This window comes from Ranitomeya variabilis, chromosome 4, assembly GCF_051348905.1.
Source record: "Ranitomeya variabilis isolate aRanVar5 chromosome 4, aRanVar5.hap1, whole genome shotgun sequence".
NCBI lineage: Eukaryota > Metazoa > Chordata > Amphibia > Anura > Dendrobatidae > Ranitomeya > Ranitomeya variabilis.
Window position 1 is genome coordinate 472,173,285 of NC_135235.1, and position 22,139 is coordinate 472,195,423.

Below are 22,139 nucleotides of genomic sequence, written 5' to 3' on the forward strand. Positions count from 1 at the left end.
ATGCTAAATGACTTTTTTTCATCAGTATTTACAAAAGAAAATCCCATGGCAGCCAATATGACTAGTGATAAAAATTCCCAATTAAATGTTACCTACTTAACCCAGCAGGAAGTACGGCGGCGTCTAAAAATCACTAAAATTGACAAATCTTCGGGCCCGGATGGGATACACCCCCGAGTACTGCAGGAACTAAGTACAGTCATTGATAGACCGTTATTTTTAATCTTTAAAGAGTCCATAATAACAGGGTCTGTACCACAGGACTGGCGTATAGCAAATGTGGTGCCAATATTCAAAAATGGGACAAAAACTGAACTCGGTAATTATAGGCCAGTAAGCTTAACCTCTACTGTGGGTAAAATCCTGGAGGGCATTCTAAGGGATGCTATACTGGAGTATCTGAAGAGGAATAACCTCATGACCCAGTATCAGCACGGGTTTACTAGGGACCGTTCATGTCAGACTAATTTGATCAGCTTCTATGAAGAGGTAAGTTCCGGACTGGACCAAGGGAGCCCAGTGGATGTAGTGTATATGGACTTTTCAAAAGCTTTTGATACGGTGCCACACAAAAGGTTGATACATAAAATGAGAATAATGGGGATAGGGGAAAATATGTGCAAGTGGGTTGAGAGCTGGCTCAGGGATAGGAAACAAAGGGTGGTTATTAATGGAGCACACTCGGACCGGTGTCGCGGTTAGCAGTGGGGTACCACAGGGGTCAGTATTGGGCCCTCTTCTTTTTAACATATTTATTAATGACCTTGTAGGGGGCATTCAGAGTAGAATTTCAATATTTGCAGATGATACTAAACTCTGCAGGGTAATCAAGACAGAGGAGGACAATTTTGTATTACAGGATGATTTATGTAAACTAGAAGCTTGGGCTGATAAATGGCAAATGAGCTTTAATGGGGATAAATGTAAGGTCATGCACTTGGGTAGAAGTAATAAGATGTATAACTATGTGCTTAATTCTAAAACTCTGGGTAAAACTGTCAATGAAAAGGACCTGGGTGTATGGGTGGATGACAAACTCATATTCAGTGGCCAGTGTCAGGCAGCTGCTACAAAGGCAAATAAAATAATGGGATGTATTAAAAGAGGCATAGATGCTCATGAGGAGAACATAATTTTACCTCTATACAAGTCACTAGTTCGACCACACTTAGAATACTGTGCACAGTTCTGGTCTCCGGTGTATAAGAAAGACATAGCTGAACTAGAGCGGGTGCAGAGAAGAGCGACCAAGGTTATTAGAGGACTGGGAGGTCTGCAATACCAAGATAGGTTATTACACTTGGGGCTATTTAGTTTGGAAAAACGAAGGCTAAGGGGTGATCTTATGTTAATGTATAAATATATGAGGGGACAGTACAAAGACCTTTCTGATGATCTTTTTAATCATAGACCGGTGACAGGGACAAGGGGGCATCCTCTACGTCTGGAGGAAAAAAGGTTTAAGCATAATAACAGACGCGGGTTCTTTACTGTAAGAGCAGTGAGACTATGGAACTCTCTGCCGTATGATGTTGTAATGAGTGATTCATTACTTAAATTTAAGAGGGGACTGGATGCCTTTCTGGAAAAGTATAATGTTACAGGGTATATACACTAGATTCCTTGATAGGGCGTTGATCCAGGGAACTAGTCTGATTGCCGTATGTGGGGTCGGGAAGGAATTTTTTTCCCCATGGTGGAGCTTACTCTTACCACATGGGTTTTTCAACCTTAATAACTATGACTATGACTATGTGGCGTCATGGAGGGATCGCGTCCCTGCAGATCGGGTGAAAGGGTTAACTCCAATTTCACTGCAGGGACAGGGGGAGTGGTACTTCAGCCCAAGGGGGTCTTCACCCCCCGTGGCTACGATCGCTCTGATTGGCTGTTGAAAGTGAAACAGCCAGTCAGAGCGATTGTAATATTTCACCTATGAAAATGGTGCAATATCATCGGCCATGGCTGGAAACCCTGATCTGCCCCACCGCCACCGATCGCCTCCCCAGGCCTCCGTCCTGTGCTCCGCTCCCCTCCGTCCTCCTGTCTGCTCCCCGTCCTCCTGTCTGCTCCCCCCGTGCTCCGATCCCACCCCCCCCGTGCTCTGATCCCCCCCGTGCTCCGATCCCCCCCCCTCATACTTACCGAGCCTCCTGGTGTCCGTCCGTCTGCTCCATGGGCGCCGCCATCTCCCGGCCGGCAGATTCGTTCCAGGTACATTTTGATCACTGTGATAAAACCTATTACAGTGATCAAAATAAAAAAAATAGTAAGTGAACCCCCTCTTTATCACCCCCATAGGTAGGGACAATAATAAAAATAAAGAAAATATATTTACTTTTATTTTTCCACTAGGGTTAGGGTTAGAACTAGGGTTAGAACTAGGGTTAGGGCTAGGGTTAGGGTTGGAGCTAGGGTTAGGGTTAGAATTAGGCTATGTGCACACGGTGCGGATTTGGCTGCGGATCCGCTGCGGATTGGCCGCTGCGAATTCGTAGCAGTTTTCCATCAGGTTTACAGTACCATGTAAACCTATGGATAACCAAATCTGCTGTGCCCATGGTGCGGAAAATACCATGCGGAAACGCCACATTGTATTTTCCGCAGCATGTCAATTCTTTGTGCGGATTCCGCAGCGTTTTACACCTGTTCCTCAATAGGAATCCGCAGGTGAAATCCGCACAAAAAAACACTGGAAATCCGCGGTAAATCCGCAGGTAAAACGCAGTGCATTTTACCTGCGGATTTTTCAAAAATGGTGCGGAAAAATCTCACACGAATCCGCAACGTGGGCACATAGCCTTAGGGTTAGGGTTGGAATTAGAGTTAGGGTTGTAATTAGTGCTAGGGTTGGAAATGGGGTTAAGATTAGGCTTGTGGTTAGGGTTAGGGGTGTGTTGGGGTTAGGGTTGTGGTTAGGGGTGTGTTGGGGTTAGGGTTGTGATTAGGGTTATGGCTAGAGTTGGGATTAGGGTTAGGGGTGTGTTGGGGTTAGTGTTTGAGTTAGAATTGAGGGGTTTTCACTGTTTAGGCACATCAGGGGTCTCCAAACGCAACATGGCGCCACTATTGATTCCAGCCAATCTTGCGTTCAAAAAGTCAAATGGTGCTCCCTCCCTTCCGAGTCCTGACGTGCGCCCAAACAGTGGTTTACCCCCACATATGGGGTACCAACATACTCAGGACAAACTGGGCAACAACTATTGGGGTCCAATTTCTCCTGTTACCCTTGCGAAAATAAAAAATTGCTTGCTAAAACATAATTTTTTAAGAAAAAAAATGATTTTTTATTTTCACGGCTCTGCGTTATAAACTTCTGTGAAGCATTTGGGGGTTCAAAGTGCTCACCACACATCTGGATAAGTTCCTTGGGGGGTCTAGTTTCCAAAATGGGGTCACTTGTTGGGGGTTTCTACTGTTTAGGCACATCAGGGGCTCTGCAAACGTAACATGATGCCCGCAGACCATTCCATCTAAGTCTGCATTCCAAAGCGTCACTACTTCCCTTTCTGAGCCCCGACGTGTGCCCAAACAGTGGTTTCCCCCCACATATGGGGTATCGGCTTACTCAGGACAAACTGGACAACAACTTTTTGGGTCCAATTTCTCCTGTTACTCTTGTGAAAATAAAAAATTGAGGGCTAAAAACTAATTTTTGAGGAAAGAAAAATGATTTTTTATTTTCACGGCTCTGCGTTATAAACTTCTGTGAAGCACTTGGGGGTTTAAAGTGGTCACCGCACCTCTAGATTAGTTCCATGGGAGGTCTAGTTTCCAAAATGGGGTCACATGTGGGGGAGCTCCAATGTTTAGGCACACAGGGGCTCTCCAAACACGACATGGTGTCCGCTAACGATTGGAGCTAATTTTTCATTCAAAAAGTCAAATGGCGCTCCTTCCCTTCCGAGCCCTGCCGTGTGCCCAAACAGTGGTTTACCCCCACACGTGAGGTATCAGTGTACTCAGGAGAAATTGCCCAATAAATTTTAGGATCCATTTATCATGTTGCCCATGTGGAAATGAACAAATTGAGGCTAAAAGAAAAGTTTTTGTGAAAAAAAAAATAAAGTACTTTTTCATTTTTACGGATCAATTTGTGAAGCACTTGGGGGTTCAAAGTGCTCACTATGCATCTAGATAAGTTCCTTGAGGGGTCTGGTTTCCAAAATGGGGTCACTTGTGGGGGAGCTCCAATCTTTAGGTACACAGGGGCTCTCCAAACGCGACATGGTGTCCGCTAACGATTGGAGCTAATTTTTCTTTCAAAAGTCAAATGGCGCTCCTTCCCTTCCGAGCCCTGTCGTGCGCCCAAACAGTGGTCCCCCCCCATATGGGGTATCGGCGTACTCAGGACAAATTGTATAATAACTTTTGGGGTACAGTTTCTCTTTTTACCCTTGGGAAAATAAAAAAATTGTTGCTAAAAGATCATTTTTGTGACTAAAAAGCTAAATGTTCATTTTTTCCTTCCGTGTTGCTTCTGCTGCTGTGAAGCATCTGAAGGGTTAATAAACTTTTTGAATGTGGTTTTGAGCACCTTGAGGGGTGCAGTTTTTAGAATGGTGTCACTTTTGGGTATTTTCAGCCATATAGACCCCTCAAACTGACTTCAAATGTGAGGTGGTTCCCCAAAAAAAATGGTTTTGTAAATTTTGTTGTAAAAATGAGAAATCGCTGGTCAAATTTTAACCCTTGTAACTTCCTAGCAAAAAAAAATTTGTTTCCAAAATTGTGGTGATGTAAAGTAGACATGTGGGTAATGTTATTTATTAACTATTTTGTGTCACATAACTCTCGTTTAACAGAATAAAAGTTAAAAATTTGAAAATTGCGAAATTTTCAAAATTTTCGCCAAATTTCCATTTTTTTCACAAATAAACGCAAAAATTATCGACCTAAATTTACCACTAACATGAAGCCCAATATGTCACGAAAAAACAATCTCAGAACCGCTAGGATCCGTTGAAGCGTTCCTGAGTTATTACCTCATAAAGGGACACTGGTCAGAATTGCAAAAAACGGCCAGGTCATTAAGGTCAAAATAGGCTGGGTCATGAAGGGGTTAAATATAAGCCCTGTGCCCCCATTCTTATACTCGCCCTCCAGCGTCTTCATATAGTACTTTACCGACACCCACATTGGTCCCGCAGCACCATCTTCTACCCGTAGCTGCCAACATAATAACCGACTATTATATATAATAGCAATACATATAATAGTATGTTATTTATGTTATTAAATATTTTACCACATTTTTTTGCTTCAAATATTTTTTTTCCTATTTTTCACCTCTAAAACCTGGGTGCGTCTTATAGTTCGGTGCGTCTTATAGTCCGAAAAATACTGTCTATTCCAGCAAGAAAATTAGAGAAGTTTTGGAGCTGGTTGTACGGGAGAACTCAATAATATATGTGATGACTTTTGGGACAGAAATAAAAACACACAGTATAGGTCTGAAGGCCATACTACTGTGTTTGGAACATATGTCCCGGAAATTGGTGTGATTGTTTTGTGGAGAGTACAACATGTTGGGGAGAGGGGGTACTCTTGCTACTCGCCGGCTTATGATACCCTATCTAGAATAGACATGGCTCTTGGAAATGACACGTTTGACACAATGGTGGGGGATGTGAGGTACTTGTCACAGGCATTCTCGGATCATAATCCGATTGAGGTAGAGTTGCGGCCAATGGGAACACAAGCCATGCGCAGGGGAGAGTGGAAAATTCATCCTAACAGGTTGTATAGTGTGAATCCAGGGGACATACAGCTGGAGGTAGAGGAGTTTTTTGAGTTTAATGAGGGAAGTGCGGATATACCTACTATTTGGGAGACTATGAAAGCGTATCTGAGAGGATTGCTGTTTAGGGATATCAGTAGATGTAAGCAACGGACAAAACAAGCTGAGAATGCAGCAAGGGAAAGGCTGAGAGTAGCTGAAGATGAGTTGGTTACACAGGGTACCCCTGAGGCAGGGAGACGGCTAAAAGAAGCTCAGAATAATATCGATAAAATTCTCTTTAAGAGGGCACAGAGGAAGAAAGAGTTTCAAAGAAAAGCTTTTTACCAGGAGGGGGAGGTGGTGGGGCACATGCTGTCATTGGTGGTTTCTGCCCAGAGGAGTACATTGTTCGTGCATTCATTGGTTCTTGACAACAGTACGAAAGTGTCAGAGACCTCTGAGGTCTTAGAGGTCTTTATGGACTTTTATGCGGACATGTACTCCTCTCGGGTGGACTCATCGGTGGGAGACAATGTGGCATTTCTAGAGGGACTTGTTTTGCTTAAGCTGATGAGGATGATAGGGAAAGCTTGGAGGCACCTATTACGGATGAAGAACAGTTGTGCATTAAGGGCAATGGTAAGGGGTAAGGTGCCAGGAGTAGATGGACTACCAGACGATATTTATAAAGATATCACTGCGGATGTCAAGCTTCTGGCCAGGGTGTTACCGACCCGGCTGATGGGTGTGATTTCTAAGTTAATACATCCGGATCAGTCCGGCTTTATGCCTGACAGGTCTACGGCAGTCAATTTAAGAAGGCTTTTTCTGAATGTACAGCTGGGGGGCTGACAACTGTGGTCAGAGAGTTATCGCATCCTTAGACGCCCATGAGGCATTTGACAGTGTGGAATGGGGTTATCTTTGGCAGTTTTTACACTGTTTAGGCTTTGGTCCACAGTTCGTGTCTTGGGTTCAACTGCTGTATGTGCAACCATTAGCTAGAGTTAGAATGAATGGAGAGCTTTCTCGTACGATAAAGTTACAAGGAACAAGACAGGGGTGTCCGCTCTCCCTTCTTTTGTTTGATTTGGCTGTGGAACCGTTGGCCGCCAAAATTCAACAGTCTGCTGAAGTTTCTGGATTGAAGTATGGATCAATAGAAGAGAAGATAGCGCTATACGCGGACGACATACTGCTGTTCCTGGGTGATCCGCATGACTTACTGGGTAATGCTATTCAGCTTATTGAGAGATTTGGAGCTTTGTCGGGGTTAAGGATAAACTGGAATAAATCAGCTTTGTTCAAGGTGGATGATGTAGGGGATGAGATGGGAGATTCCACGGATAGGGGTAGACTTAAAGTGGCAGATCAATTTAAGTATTTGGGGATGCAAATCTCTTTTGCCGATTATGGACTATTTGCATAAGAATTTGATGCCTGTGTTGGCAGTTCTTAAGGCAAAGGTAGGGGCTTGGTCTAAATTGCACTTGTCAGTGGTGGGCCGAGTTAATCTTATTAAAATGATTCTGATGCCTAAGATATTGTATGTTCTCCACAACGCACCTATCTGGATACCACGGGGGAAATTTAAACAGACTAACTCCTTATTTAGGAGTTTGGTGTGGGGGAAACAGCATCCCCGTATCAGGTTGGAACCGCTTCAGCGACCTAAAGATGAGGGCAGTTTGGCTATGCCTAACCCCGAAATATACTTTCTGGCGGCCCAATGTCAACATTTTAAGGCTATGTTCACACGCTGCGGATTTTGCTGCGGATCTGCAGCGTTTCCGCAGCTGCGGGTCCGCAGCATTTTCCCATGCGTTTACAGTACAATGTAAACCTATGGGAAACGCAATCCGCAGTGCACATGCTGCGGAAAAAAACGTGCGGAAACGCAGCGGTTTACATTCCGCAGCATGTCAATTCTTTTTGCGGAATCTGCAGCGGTTTTACACCTGCTCCATAATAGAAAACCGCAGGTGTAAAACCGCAGTGGAATCCACACAAAAACCGCTGTAATTCCGCAGGAAATCCGCAGGAACTTTTGTTCTGCATTGCAATCACAGCTACGCCTGTGACTGCAATGCACTCCCATGGCCTCAATACGCCTCCTTGAGCATCCTGGGGGAAACACACAGTGACACTCACATGTGACACCGGTGACTGCCTCACAAGGGGCGGTAAACCCAGATCAGTAGAACCTTTTTCATCCAGAAGATTTGCAGAGTTGCTTTTTATCCCATTGTGATATCTTTCAACTGAGAAATGTGAAAAGAAAAATCATCTACTTGCTTTGGATGAGCTGCAAAGAAACCGATCCATTGTTTAGCAGATATTTGTGATATCTAATGCAAGCTTTGATCTCTTCTCTCTCAGATGCTATGTGCCAGTTTAGGAAGCCCAAATAACCCATGTGGATCTCCTCCTGGATCTCTTGGCAAACCTCACAGTTTAGATAACCTTGGTTTTCATGGTGACCTGCCAGGCAGCTATAAAAAAGCTCCCGGATGTGAGAGAGAAGACTCCATAGGAACAGATTATCTCAAAAGCTTTAAAAGCCAGGTCAGTAGTCCAATCACTTTCTGGTATGTCTTGTGTCCACAGGCTGTACGCTGATGTATGACCCCGGCTGTTTCCAGAGCGCTGTGGATCAGCTGCTATGAATAGGTTGCTCAGAGCTTTCACATCTCTCTGTTGTTTTACTAAGGCAAAGTTAAAACCGCATTCATTGGAACACAGAAGCCAAGAACAACCTCTACTGCAGACTAAACAGGTGAGGCTGACCATCGATCCACCTAATAATTCCTTTATGGCAACAAATGTGTGTTTCCAGCCTTTACATTGATGTTTTTATTGCTGTTTAAAGTTTTCTACTGAAATTGGGTTCCCCATACAGTGCTTTTCCCATCAGTTACTTCTATGCATATGTTTAAGCCTCATTCAGACGACCGTGAATCATGAATGAGTTCTGTCTTTGGTTTTCATGGTCACATACTCCTTCTAATCCAAGGGGCTGTTCCCATGTCCATGTTTTTTGGATTTTTGGGGGGACCATGTGTCCACAAAAAATCACAGACACATATTTGTTTTTGATCAAAGTAATGAACCAAAATCACCCATACAAGTCTATACGTCCTTAAAAATCACAAACTGCACTTGGACTCTTTTTTTTGCATACATGAAAAATCAGACATCATAATGAGGCCTAAGCCATATGCAAATTGTAGGGGTAGATTCCATGCTTTTAGCCCCTAGCCCCTCCTCACATGTAAAGCGCCATGGAATAAATGGCGCTATAACAATAAATAATAATAATCTCTCTATGTACCACAATGGTCTGGTGGACTCCATGTATTATTTGGAAAATTGAAAGTTCCTCCATCAACATCTGCTTTTTTGGGGTGACCTCAGAAGGTGGACCTGTATTAAAGTGGTTGGCTATAGTAAGACCTTTCAGGAGTTTGTATTGAACATAAGCATTACAAAATTATGCACCATATTAATGACATTGTGGAAATGTTAAAAGGTATTAAAAAAAACCAAAACATCCTGCTCCCTTACACTGGGTGGTGCTGAAACTCTCTGAAGGGTGTAGTGCATTCTTTCTGGTCCTTAATTGAACAGAGGAGGGGAAAGCTTTCTGGTGTTAGATTGCACCCCTCCAGTTCGTTCCACATTTGCTACTGACAATAAACATGTGGGAGTTAAAGTATGTTCACAGAAATCCTTTTTTTTTTTTTTTCAGATTTCTGTATGTATTTCCCTCGATTCAATACAAAAACCACTGACCTAAAAGGTCTTCATGCAAATCGTGGCACAAATCGGATTGTTGCCTTTGATTCCAAAGCAAATGCAGATTGAAATTTTGCACAATAAAAATACTCAGTCTGATCATACCCTAAATCTCATGGATTTCTATACCTACCTTACTGCCAGCTGTACATGTTAAGAACATGCATGTGTAACAGAGGTCTGTGATGGATGCCATGTATTGGTATCCATCACCTATAATTTATAATTACTCCGTGGTACCTTCCTGTACTGGTAAATAAAAGGGATGGTGATGGAAGGTAAAAGGACACTCTTTTGGTGTCCATCTGGTTAGTGGAGCCCTGTGGAAACATTAGCATATAATACAGGATGTTTTCCCAGCGTATACATTCAGCTAACTGCTGCATTATTCAGCCTTGTTTTTCTTAGTTCTATATAATACAGGTCCTTCTCAAAAAATTAGCATATAGTGTTAAATTTCATTATTTACCATAATGTAATGATTACAATTAAACTTTCATATATTATAGATTCATTATCCACCAACTGAAATTTGTCAGGTCTTTTATTGTTTTAATACTGATGATTTTGGCATACAACTCCTGATAACCCAAAAAACCTGTCTCAATAAATTAGCATATTTCACCCGTCCAATCAAATAAAAGTGTTTTTTAATACCAAACAAAAAAACCATCAAATAATAATGTTCAGTTATGCACTCAATACTTGGTCGGGAATCCTTTGGCAGAAATGACTGCTTCAATGCGGCGTGGCATGGAGGCAATCAGCCTGTGACACTGCTGAGATGTTATGGAGGCCCAGGATGCTTCAATAGCGGCCTTAAGCTCATCCAGAGTGTTGGGTCTTGCGTCTCTCAACTTTCTCTTCACAATATCCCACAGATTCTCTATGGGGTTCAGGTCAGGAGAGTTGGCAGGCCAATTGAGCACAGTAATACCATGGTCAGTAAACCATTTACCAGTGGTTTTGGCACTGTGAGCAGGTGCCAGGTCGTGCTGAATAATGAAATCTTCATCTCCATAAAGCATTTCAGCCGATGGAAGCATGAAGTGCTCCAAAATCTCGTGATAGCTAGCTGCATTGACCCTGCCCTTGATGAAACACAGTGGACCAACACCAGCAGCTGACATGGCACCCCACACCATCACTGACTGTGGGTACTTGACACTGGACTTCAGGCATTTTGGCATTTCCTTCTCCCCAGTCTTCCTCCAGACTCTGGCACCTTGATTTCCGAATGACATGCAAAATTTGCTTTCATCAGAAAAAAGTACTTGGGACCACTTAGCAACAGTCCAGTGCTGCTTCTCTGTAGCCCAGGTCAGGCGCTTCTGCCGCTGTTTATGGTTCAAAAGTGGCTTTACCTGGGGAATGCGGCACCTGTAGCCCATTTCCTGCACACGCCTGTGCACGGTGGCTCTGGATGTTTCCACACCAGACTCAGTCCACTGCTTCCTCAGGTTCCCCAAGGTCTGGAATCGGTCCTTCTCCACAATCTTCCTCAGGGTCCGGTCACCTCTTCTCGTTGTACAGCGTTTTCTGCCACATTGTTTCCTTCCAACAGACTTACCATTGAGGTGCCTTGATACAGCACTCTGGGAACAGCCTATTTGTTGAGAAATTTCTTTCTGGGTCTTACCCTCTTGCTTGAGGGTGTCAATGATGGCCTTCTTGACATCTGTCAGGTCGCTAGTCTTACCCATGATGGGGGTTTTGAGTAATGAACCAGGCAGGGAGTTTTTAAAAGCCTCAGGTATCTTTTGCATGTGTTTAGAGTTAATTAGTTGATTCATAAGATTAGGGTAATAGGTCGTTTAGAGAACCTTTTCTTGATATGCTAATTTATTGAGACAGGTTTTTTGGGTTATCAGGAGTTGTATGCCAAAATCATCAGTATTAAAACAATAAAAGACCTGACAAATTTCAGTTGGTGGATAATGAATCTATAATATATGAAAGTTTAATTGTAATCATTACATTATGGTAAATAATGAAATTTAACACTATATGCTAATTTTTTGAGAAGGACCTGTATAATACTGTAGTAAAGAAATTTGGGAGGCATATATATGGTCCCTGAAAAAAAAATTATAATATTTTTATTTTTTTCAGGGGCCATGTCTGGTCACTGGGTGGCATTGCCTGTGTCCTAGCTTAGTTAAATGAGCATTGTAATATTCGTTGATGAATTTTGCTGCTGATGCGTAAGTGACCAGCATCATGTTGTAACCCTTTCAGGTGCTCACATTCCTACTTTTGTTATTGCTCTAGGATGCCCTAGGAATCCTGCCCATGGGAAGCCCGTTGACCTCAAGCATTTCCTCTAGCATCACGTCTAGCCTGGCTGCTACACCTCCCAGTCCGGCAGCTATAAGTGGTACCTCCGGTATGAATGCCAATGCCCTTCCCTTCTACCCAACCAGTGACACTGTAGAATCAGTAATAGGTGAGAATTTTGTTGCCTTTGCAAAATCTCATGGAAGTAGTGCTGCGAACCTGCTCAATAAATGTGGAGAGATCTTTCAGTACAAGAAGCTGTACGTCAGTCAGAAAATAAAACATATTTCTAGTTCCCCCTGCAAGGGAGCATAGCGAAGTTAGATCTGCTTTTGTCTATTTCTCGTTTTAGTAAGGCCACATTTAAATTTTTTTTTTTTCATTTGTTGGTTAAAATATCACTTGTGCCATTAAAACCAGTGATGGACTCTCATAAAGTCGGCTTCAATGCCATTTTTTCATTGCAGTTACAGTGGATAAAGGTACTAATTGACAGTGGATATGTATTAATAGACTAGGCGGTTCTCGAATGTAAGGAAGAAGGAATAATCATGATTAAGGGTGCTGCGCCACCAGAAACGCGTGGATGCCGGCACTAATATAGCATGAAAATTTCTCATGTGCCCGCTGTATTATATTCATCTGAATAAAAAAGATTGTTTGTTCATCAAGCTGGATTAGTCCTTCTTTCCCAACAATATCATGGTGAGCTAGAGTCTTTTTCTAGTTCTAAAATTCACCAGATTTAGGAAAGTGGCTGAAGCTAAGTGATAAACTTTGAACATATTTAGACTGTCTAGCCCAACTTTATACCACCTATTAGTTGGCATACTTTTGTGGTGGAAATTTGCATCAACCTTTTGACACCTTTTGGTGTTGGAATTCAAGCAAAGCCTCATTTCCAGGAAGATATAGAATGTGTCTAATATAAATAAATGTAATGACAGACAAGTGTAGATGCAAACTAGGGCACAAATCTGGCCCAATTAGCTTTACAAAAAATCTCCCCCCTTATGTTTTGTATGAAGAACATGTGAATGGTAAACCAGTTACTGCCTCTTTTTATCCTGCTCTCAAGATTTTGTAGAGGATTTTTTTTTAAGTATTCAAGATCAGATTTTCCAAGTCTTTAAAAAGTCAAACATACTTTTGATATTTTGTGTAATAAAAAGATTCCTGGGTGTGAGAGCTCCTTTACAGAGCCCCAAATCCTGAAAGTATTAATAGGAAATCTCAGGCCACCACTAGGTGGTGCACGCTGCCATGGATTTATACTGTTTCCATTGAACTTACTGAGAACTGTATAAATCTGCAGTGAGGCCTCCCTACAGCATGGCTGCTGTAGCGGACTTTGTCGCCTATCTGAACAATAATAATTTATTTAATGCCTAGCTTTCATATTTAATTTTTAGATCGTTATTTATCCAGTGACTCCAATACCTGTAAAGTTCACACATCTTTATATAGAAAAGAAGTCATTGTCAATACTAGATTATCATTATTATGATCATCGAGCTGTCATCCACATCATACCATAAAAGCTACCCTTTATGGTGAATTTGTCCAAGTCAGGCAGGTCTGTTCCGATGACACTACCTTCCTTCCGGAGGAAGCTGGCATCTGAAACAGACTTTCCAGCAGAGGTTCCATACAATCTGCACTTGAAAGCCAAACTGAGAAATTCAACCTTATACAATGATGTTCCAAGCACAATGATACTCCCCTTCCTGTCACATTCAGCACATCTTATAGGTTACAATTCAATGAATTTAAACACATTGCTAAATATTTGCCAGTCATCAGTGGCGTAACTACAAAGTTATGGGCCCCGGTGCGAACTTCCAAATGGGGCCCCCCCCCTACCCCCCCACCTTCCCCCGCCCCCGCAACCCCCCCACCTTCCCCCGCCCCGCTTCCCCTAGATACGCCTCGGACTGTTGCAGGAATCTCCTGCACTGCAACATGGTGTTGGGTGCCAGCACAGCCCGCACAGTGGTATATCCAGCACAGCCCGCACAGTGGTATATCCAGCACAGCCCGCACAGTGGTATATCCAGCACAGACCGCACAGTGGTATATCCAGCACAGACCGCACAGTGGTATATCCAGCACAGACCGCACAGTGGTATATCCAGCACAGCCCTCACAGTGGTATATCCAGCACAGCCCGCACAGGGGTATATACAGCACAGCCCGCACAGGGGTATATACAGCACAGCCCGCACAGGGGTATATACAGCACAGCCAGCACAGGGGGTATATAGAGCACAGCCCTCACAGTGGTATATCCAGCACAGACCGCACAGTGGTATATCCAGCACAGACCGCACAGTGGTATATCCAGCACAGCCCGCACAGTGGTATATCCAGCACAGCCCGCACAGTGGTATATCCAGCACAGACCGCACAGTGGTATATCCAGCACAGACCGCACAGTGGTATATCCAGCACAGCCCGCACAGTGGTATATCCAGCACAGACCGCACAGTGGTATATCCAGCACAGACCGCACAGTGGTATATCCAGCACAGCCCTCACAGTGGTATATCCAGCACAGACCGCACAGTGGTATATCCAGCACAGACCGCACAGTGGTATATCCAGCACAGACCGCACAGTGGTATATCCAGCACAGCCCGCACAGTGGTATATCCAGCACAGCCCGCACAGTGGTATATCCAGCACAGACCGCACAGTGGTATATCCAGCACAGACCGCACAGTGGTATATCCAGCACAGCCCGCACAGTGGTATATCCAGCACAGACCGCACAGTGGTATATCCAGCACAGCCCGCACAGTGGTATATACAGCACAGCCCGCACAGTGGTATATCCAGCACAGCCCGCACAGTGGTATATACAGCAGAGCCTGCACAGTGGTATATCCAGCACAGACCGCACAGTGGTATATCCAGCACAGACCGCACAGTGGTATATCCAGCACAGCCCTCACAGTGGTATATCCAGCACAGACCGCACAGTGGTATATCCAGCACAGACCGCACAGTGGTATATCCAGCACAGACCGCACAGTGGTATATCCAGCACAGCCCGCACAGTGGTATATCCAGCACAGCCCGCACAGTGGTATATCCAGCACAGACCGCACAGTGGTATATCCAGCACAGACCGCACAGTGGTATATCCAGCACAGCCCGCACAGTGGTATATCCAGCACAGACCGCACAGTGGTATATCCAGCACAGACCGCACAGTGGTATATCCAGCACAGACCGCACAGTGGTATATCCAGCACAGCCCTCACAGTGGTATATCCAGCACAGACCGCACAGTGGTATATCCAGCACAGACCGCACAGTGGTATATCCAGCAGAGACCGCACAGTGGTATATACAGCACAGCCCGCACAGTGTTATATACAGCAGAGCCCGCACAGTGGTATATACAGCAGAGCCCGCACAGTGGTATATACAGCAGAGCCCGCACAGGGATATATACAGCAGAGCCCGCACAGGGATATATACAGCACAGCCCCCACAGGGGTATATACAGCAGAGCCCGCACAGGGATATATACAGCACAGCCCCCACAGGGGTATATACAGCACAGCCCGCACAGGGGTATATAGAGCACAGCCCACATCTCATCTCATCCCCCCCCCCCCCCCCCCCCGATAATGGCCCCACAGTCCGGTTAAAAAGAAAAAAAAAAAAAAACTCCTCACCTTTCCTTTTGCCCGCGCTGCTCCTGGCGGCTGCAGTCTGCCCAGGACACTGCAGGTGCGCGATGATATGACGTCATCGCGCACCCGCAGTGTACTGTCAGAGGCAGAGCGGGGAATGATGGGAGAGGAAGCGTCAGGTGACGCTCTCTCCTCCCATCATTGCATTGAACTATACCGGTGTCATAGACGCCGGTATAGTTAAATGCGGCGGCGGCACTGGGGGGGGTTCCGGGGGAGGAACAGTGCAGCGGCCCACTACTGGCATCGGCTCTTCTGGCATTTGCCAGAAGTGCCCGATGGCCAGCCTGGCCCTGCTCAGACCTGCCGGCCCGGGGCCCCTGACCTGCGGGGCCCGGTCGCAATGGCGACCGCTGCGACCGCGGTAGTTACGCCCCTGCCAGTCATCCATCAATCAGTATGACAAATTGAAAAAGTAATAGCTGCAGGTTGCAGGTATAGAGCCAGGAGAGTCCAACGCCTAGACAGTATTCTCTCCCCCAGTCTTTTGTTACAAACAATCGTCGATTCCCAATTGGTTGTCAATTGCGCAGGTAGTCTAGTCTAAGGGGGTCAGATCGGGAGACCTTGGTGGCCTGGGATGTGGATTGGTCATCGTGGGCCAGTTGAATGGCCACCAAGATCTCCCGATCTGACCCCCTTAGACTTTTATCTTTGGGGTCATCTGAAGGCAATTGTCTATGCTGTGAAGATACGAGATGTGCAGCGTCTGAAACAATGGATACTGGAAGCCTGTACTAGCATTTCTTCTGCGGTGTTGCTATCAGTGTGTCAAGAGTGGGAAAAAAGGGTTGCCTTGACATTCCAACACAATGGGCAGCACTTTGAACACATTTTATAAGTGGTCATAAACTTGTAAATAACTCATGAAAGAATAAAGTTATGTTGAAACCAAGCACACCATGTTATGATAGGGCTAGCGGAACGCACCTAATGAAAGTATATATTTTATTAGGATAGATGCGTTCGCAGCCCGGGGTCCACCGTGCAGGAGAACCTGCTGCTAGTAAATAGCGGAACTAATAGCAGTGTTAGCTAACTCTGTTACTTCACAGAGCAGCCGTGAACTCAAAGCGCTGCGCCCTGTTAGACTCCACAGAGGCACAGGCTAACTGTCTAAACAAGAGCAGTCAGTGGTCTTGCACGCACACGAAACTCCTCTCCGGAGGTGCCAGCATTCTAGGGGCTTATTTCGGCCAGGTCCCTGAACACACAAGCATATGAACTCCTCGCCGGAGGTGCCAGCATTCTAGGGGCTTATTTCAGCCGGGTCCCTGAACATACAAGACCACACTGGCGCAAAGTACATAAATGAAAGCAATACTAGCGCATGGCCGTGCGGCCATGCGAGCCTTATATAGCTGCAGCAAGTAAAAGACCTTCCCAGAAGGACCAATGAGAGGCTGCCATACCTGAGCATGTGACCCTAAATCTCCACTGAGAGATCTTGCCCTGGGCATGCTCAGTGTGTGCCAAGCAGGACTTAGTCTTACCACCTACAGGACCTTCCTGAAAGGACCAATGGACTTAGCTGCAGTATCTGACCATGTGACCCTCGATCTCCACTGAGAGATCTTACTCAGGGCATGCTCAGAACGAGAAGAGCAGGACTTAGTCCCAGAAGCGTCTGCTCGCCGCTGCCCATCACTGACTTCAATGGCAGAAGCAGGAAAAGCAGCAGTAACTCTTTGTACAGAGTGGAACTGAGCAAGACGCTGGGACCGACGTCTCCGCTGAGCAGGCTCCACTGCGGCAGGAGAAGAATGGGAGACCGCAGCGGAGATGGCCCGAGATTCCCCCTGTGCAGAGGCGAGAACTCGACCCCTAACACACTATTGTTTGTCTTGTGAACTTCTCAATAAGTTTGATGTCACATGACCCTCTTCCCATTGAAAAAAATAAAGTTGGATCCAAAATGGCCGACTTCAAAATGGCCGTCATAGTCACCAACCAACTTGAAAAGTTTTCCCCCTCCCATATACTAATGTGCCACAAACAGGAAGTTGATATCACCAACTATTCCCATTTTATTTAGATGTATCCATATAAATGGCCCACCCTGTATATTTATTAATGTGTGGTTATTTTTTATGTTAATTTTTGTTATTCTTTTTTTAATTCCTTTTTGTTATTCCTTTAATCCAATTTAATCATTATATCAACGCATGTCCATTTAATCCGCTCACAGCAGTATTGCTCAGTGCAAATAATTACCATGTGATTGGTCTATATGTGTTTAAAACAAACTCCCCATGATTCCTTGCACCATACTATGGCTAAGGGCGCCAGAAACGCGTCAGTTTTAACATATCTTCCAGATAGATCAGTTTGAAAGATTTTTTCAATAAAGGATTTGTCGTTATACTGGAAGATTGTGCCTCCTTCAATCCACTTCTCCTTCAAGACGCCAAAGCCCATCGGCGCAGGGAGGACCATGACTGGGGGAGAGGCAGACCATAACTCATGGTTGAAATTTTCCATTTCATAGCTGTGTAATTGTTAGGTAAAGGGTCCTACATTGTAGGTGGAGCACAGGATGGATGCTGGGAGCATTGAGTTTATCAGGGGGTGGAATTACTTTATCTCTTTGTTCACTTTCTTTTACCTGGAGGACAACAGGAAACAAATAATAATGATAATAATAATGTACAATGTGGCTTTCATTGTCTTATTTGAATTGTCACAGCTGTGGATTAGGAGTAAGGTGGAAGTTGCAGGAACTTATGGTGGACTAATCTGATCTAATAAAAGGTGTACAATCTCATGGTGAACAGGCTCGGCTATGGGGGCCGGCCTGCATTATTTAATATGGTAATGCTTTTGGCTATCCGGCCTGGTAAAGTAGCTGGGATATCACAGTATCCAGGAATCCCTGCGACCGATGACTCCACCTGACTCCAACTATGGTTGTATAATCCGGTGAATTAAATAAAGCTGTGGCCATTTTTGACATCCAAACCTTTTGTGTCTTGTACTTTACTAGGGTTTAGGTTTACCAGAGTCACGATTTGTTTTATGGGGGAGTGAAGGTCCATCCAGTCCCGTATCTATCAGTCATGAGTTCTCCCTAGTGGTGTTTTACAAGTTAACACAAGTTAGTCAGTGAGAAGTCATAGCCGGTCTCACCTTGAGCACCATTATTAGCAGTGTAATTTGCCTCCTATGTTTGGTGTCCCTTTTTTTTTTACCTTTTAGTCACCAAATGTAAATTGTATAATTTTTTAGGTAATAGGGTATAATGGATTGGTGTAATACTGCACAAAATCTATCAGATTCAGCTTACTATAGTGTTGCTTTGTTCATCCAGATCAAGAAAAATATTTTATATATTCCAACCATTAACATGTCTAATTTTAATATTTACATAGAAAGTTGGGTATACTTGTAAATACACTGCAGTGCCCATTGTGTTCAGGGGTGAAGCTTGTATTCTACTCCAGGCTGAAATTGCTTTCTTATTGTAATGTCTACTGGTAGCTGACCCTAATAATTTACATCCTGGAAAGTCTGAACACACTTTAATAATGGGTTTTAGGAACAATCTAGGGAGAAAGTTTAGTTGATTTTCTAATGCCGAAATTATGAAGGAGTTAGCTGTAACAGCATTAAAACGTTTTCTCTCCTTTTCAATTTTCAAGAGCGCATTGCTCCCTTGCTTCCTGTTTGACGGGAAGTGGGGTGATGCGTTCCTAATGATTGTCAGGTCTAATGATTGACATGGCTGTGCTGCTGGCCTGAACTGTGCTCTCTCCCATGTTGCAAGTAAAAGCAGCTTTGTCTCTGCAGCATCGATGGAGAAGGGGTCACCGAAGCTGGCCAGATCCAGTGATTCAGCTAGCTTCAGAGCACTTACAAGTGCTGCGCTCCTTGCCTATGAGACAGGCCACCCTGATAGTGGTAGTGGTAGGCAACGAATGGTAAACAATTAAAATTCGCTCTGCTTTTGAGAACACAGAATTTATAATAGAAGGTAAATTGTAAAGTGTCTGTAAACGGCACCATAATTGTTTTCCATTTGACAAGATGAAACAACCCTTCCTTGCAAAATAACGATTACAGTTCATTACTCTTCAGTCGGGAACATGAACTGCAGCTGGTCGGTAGCAGATTGATAGGATCTATTAGGTTCCCAGATGCTGTCCCCTAAGAATCTCCCAATCTCATTTAGTGAAGGAAATATCATATCAAAGTCTTCCTATCCATCCCATCCAATAGTAGTTGTATGAAAGCCTCGGCTTAGGACCAAATTTCAGACAATTTCGTCAGGACCTCTTTAGGATTGCCAACCGTCCGGAAATTCTAGGACTGTCCATAAAAATAAGACACTTTATTGAGGTGTCCATAAAATAATGTGAGGCATCCTTGATTTTTTTTTTTTTTTAAAGATGAAGAAACTTATACAGATTATTTCGATTCTAATTATCATCGTTTTGCAGTGAACACAGCTGATGTCTTCATATGAGAATTATGGGCTGTAGACATGGATCACTGATTGTAATGATTTAGTACATATTTTCCAATGTGTCTGTAAAAATTGTCTGTCCAAACCTTTTTGATAAGCTGTCCAGAAAAAATAGTCAGGTTGTCAATCCTGGACCTCTTTCATGTTTTCATTAATCTTGCATACGTTTTTGTATTGCCTTAGAAAATCCTGCCATGCGCTTTGGTTAATGTATTTCTATAGCACTTTTTTCCCACTTATTTGCTTGAAATGTTATACCTTCTATTTTTTATTTTACGTTTTTCAGAATCCGCTCTAGATGACCTTGACCTTAATGACTTTGGAGTTGCTGCTTTAGAAAAATCATTTGACAACAGCTCAGTGGCAGCTCCAGGAGGCATCATGATAGGTAATGCCTATTCCAGCTGGTCTCGTCGTGTGTTAGTGTATAAGTGTGTACACTATGATTGTTCTCCTCTTCTTTATTCAGGTGGAAGTTTAATGCAGAGCTCGGCTCCCGTAAATATCCCGGGCTCCTTGGGGAGCTCGTCGTCCTTTCACTCTACCTCGCCATCGCCCCCTGTCAGCATTTCCTCACATTTCCTTCATCAAACACCGGGGCCTCATAGCCAATCAGAAAATACCTTTCTTAATACGTCAGCTGCACACGGTTCATTGGGTGAGTGCCTGGATACAGTGAGAAAATAAATACAAGTATTCTGAAGGCTGGATGTACAGAAACATTGTGGACTGAAAAATTAAATTATTGTGTGAATTTCTCTGCTAATAGTTCTTCTACACTAACTACGTAAATTTTGTGAAAGTACGGGAAGCTGAACGCCTGGTAGGCAATTGTGTGGGTTTATATCTCAAGTGAAAATGGAATTCAAATTTGATTCAGATTCCCCTCCTTCATTATTAGAAGTTTGGTCATTATCTAATAGCACTATAAATGTGTGAGATTTACGACCGATCCTCATAAAGTGGTTTCTTACATTTTAAGAGTTGTCTGGTACTTAACAATGAATGCCTTCTCCTTGCGACTGGTCATCAATATCAGGTGAATGGGAGTGCCGGAGCAGAAATCTGTGGCGGCCAAATATAAGCAATATAGTGGGCGAACACTGCTGCCCCGCACATTGCTTAGTGGCTGCTCCGCAATATTACTTGGCAGTGACCAGGAAGCATCTGTCTTCTGCGCTGTGCGTTGCTTGCATCCGGACGGAGTACTTTTCAACTGGATGTCGGCTTTCAGATCTCCACTGATCTCTGGACAGTTCATCAGTTGTAAAGACATAAACAAGCCCTTTAAATTGACCCCATTCCAGAAGGATCTGTGCACTTGCCAATGTGGTGCATTATCATATTCCTCATTTTGTTGTGCTGCTCTTATGTTTTTTCCTCTGAAAAATCTATAACCAATTGACAGCTGGATATTGACACTCCTGCACCAGACAATATTGGCAAGAGGAATTCCAAAGTTTGTTCCAATGATAAAGGAAATAAGAAGTAATAACGCTACTTGCTCATAGTGAAAATAGTGAAACACTGTACTGAAACGCCCACATAAATTAAATATAAGGCACTGTACAGATGTGTGAACCGAATCCCCTCTAATATTCATGTACATTATAGTATATAGACTTGTCTAAATTGTGCGGTGGATACGCCAACCTGTTTCCACATGAGAGTTCACATGTCCAGTTTCTTATTTGAAATGTGTCATGGACAACTTCAGTTAAAATCCAAAATGAAGCGTTGAGTAATTCGGGTAGTGCCCCGGCCGTCGGCTACGACCTAAATGTCTGTCTCCACGAGTGACGCTCCCGGTGGCTGATAATGACGTTAAGGCCGAGATCACACACAGCGAGATACGGCCGAGTCTCGCAGGTTAAATCCAAGCTCTGGCACCGGCACTCCAGAGGGGAGCGTGCGGCCGCATAGCAACACATGGAGCCGCACGCTCCACTCCGGAGAGCCGGTGCCAGAGCTTCTTTTTAACCTGCGAGACTCGGCCGTATCTCGTTGTAGTGTGACTCCGGCCTAATTGGCAAACTATGATATGCAGCTTGGACTCTCTACCATTCCTACGCGTTTCAGAGAACTCCTGTTTCCTCCTGCAGTTCCCTGATGAAGGAGACATTTTGGATTTTAACTGAAGTTGTACATGAAATATTCCACATAAGAAACTGGACTTGTG

At 44.1% G+C, this 22,139-nt stretch overlaps 1 protein-coding gene across 4 annotated transcripts in view; it reads left to right on the forward strand.

Moving 5' to 3' along the window:
- The window catches only part of UNK (unk zinc finger), a 113,652-nt gene that overhangs the window by 69,750 nt on the left and 21,763 nt on the right, over window positions 1-22,139 (forward strand). For 3 of the 4 annotated variants that reach the window (XM_077251766.1, XM_077251768.1, XM_077251769.1), the window contains 5 exons: window positions 8,102-8,287; window positions 8,433-8,498; window positions 11,789-11,963; window positions 20,247-20,348; window positions 20,430-20,618. In XM_077251766.1, the coding sequence (XP_077107881.1) occupies window positions 8,102-8,287; window positions 8,433-8,498; window positions 11,789-11,963; window positions 20,247-20,348; window positions 20,430-20,618 (718 nt within the window). The remainder of the gene's footprint in view (window positions 1-8,101; window positions 8,288-8,432; window positions 8,499-11,788; window positions 11,964-20,246; window positions 20,349-20,429; window positions 20,619-22,139) is intronic. The other variant, XM_077251767.1, reaches the window with a different exon arrangement.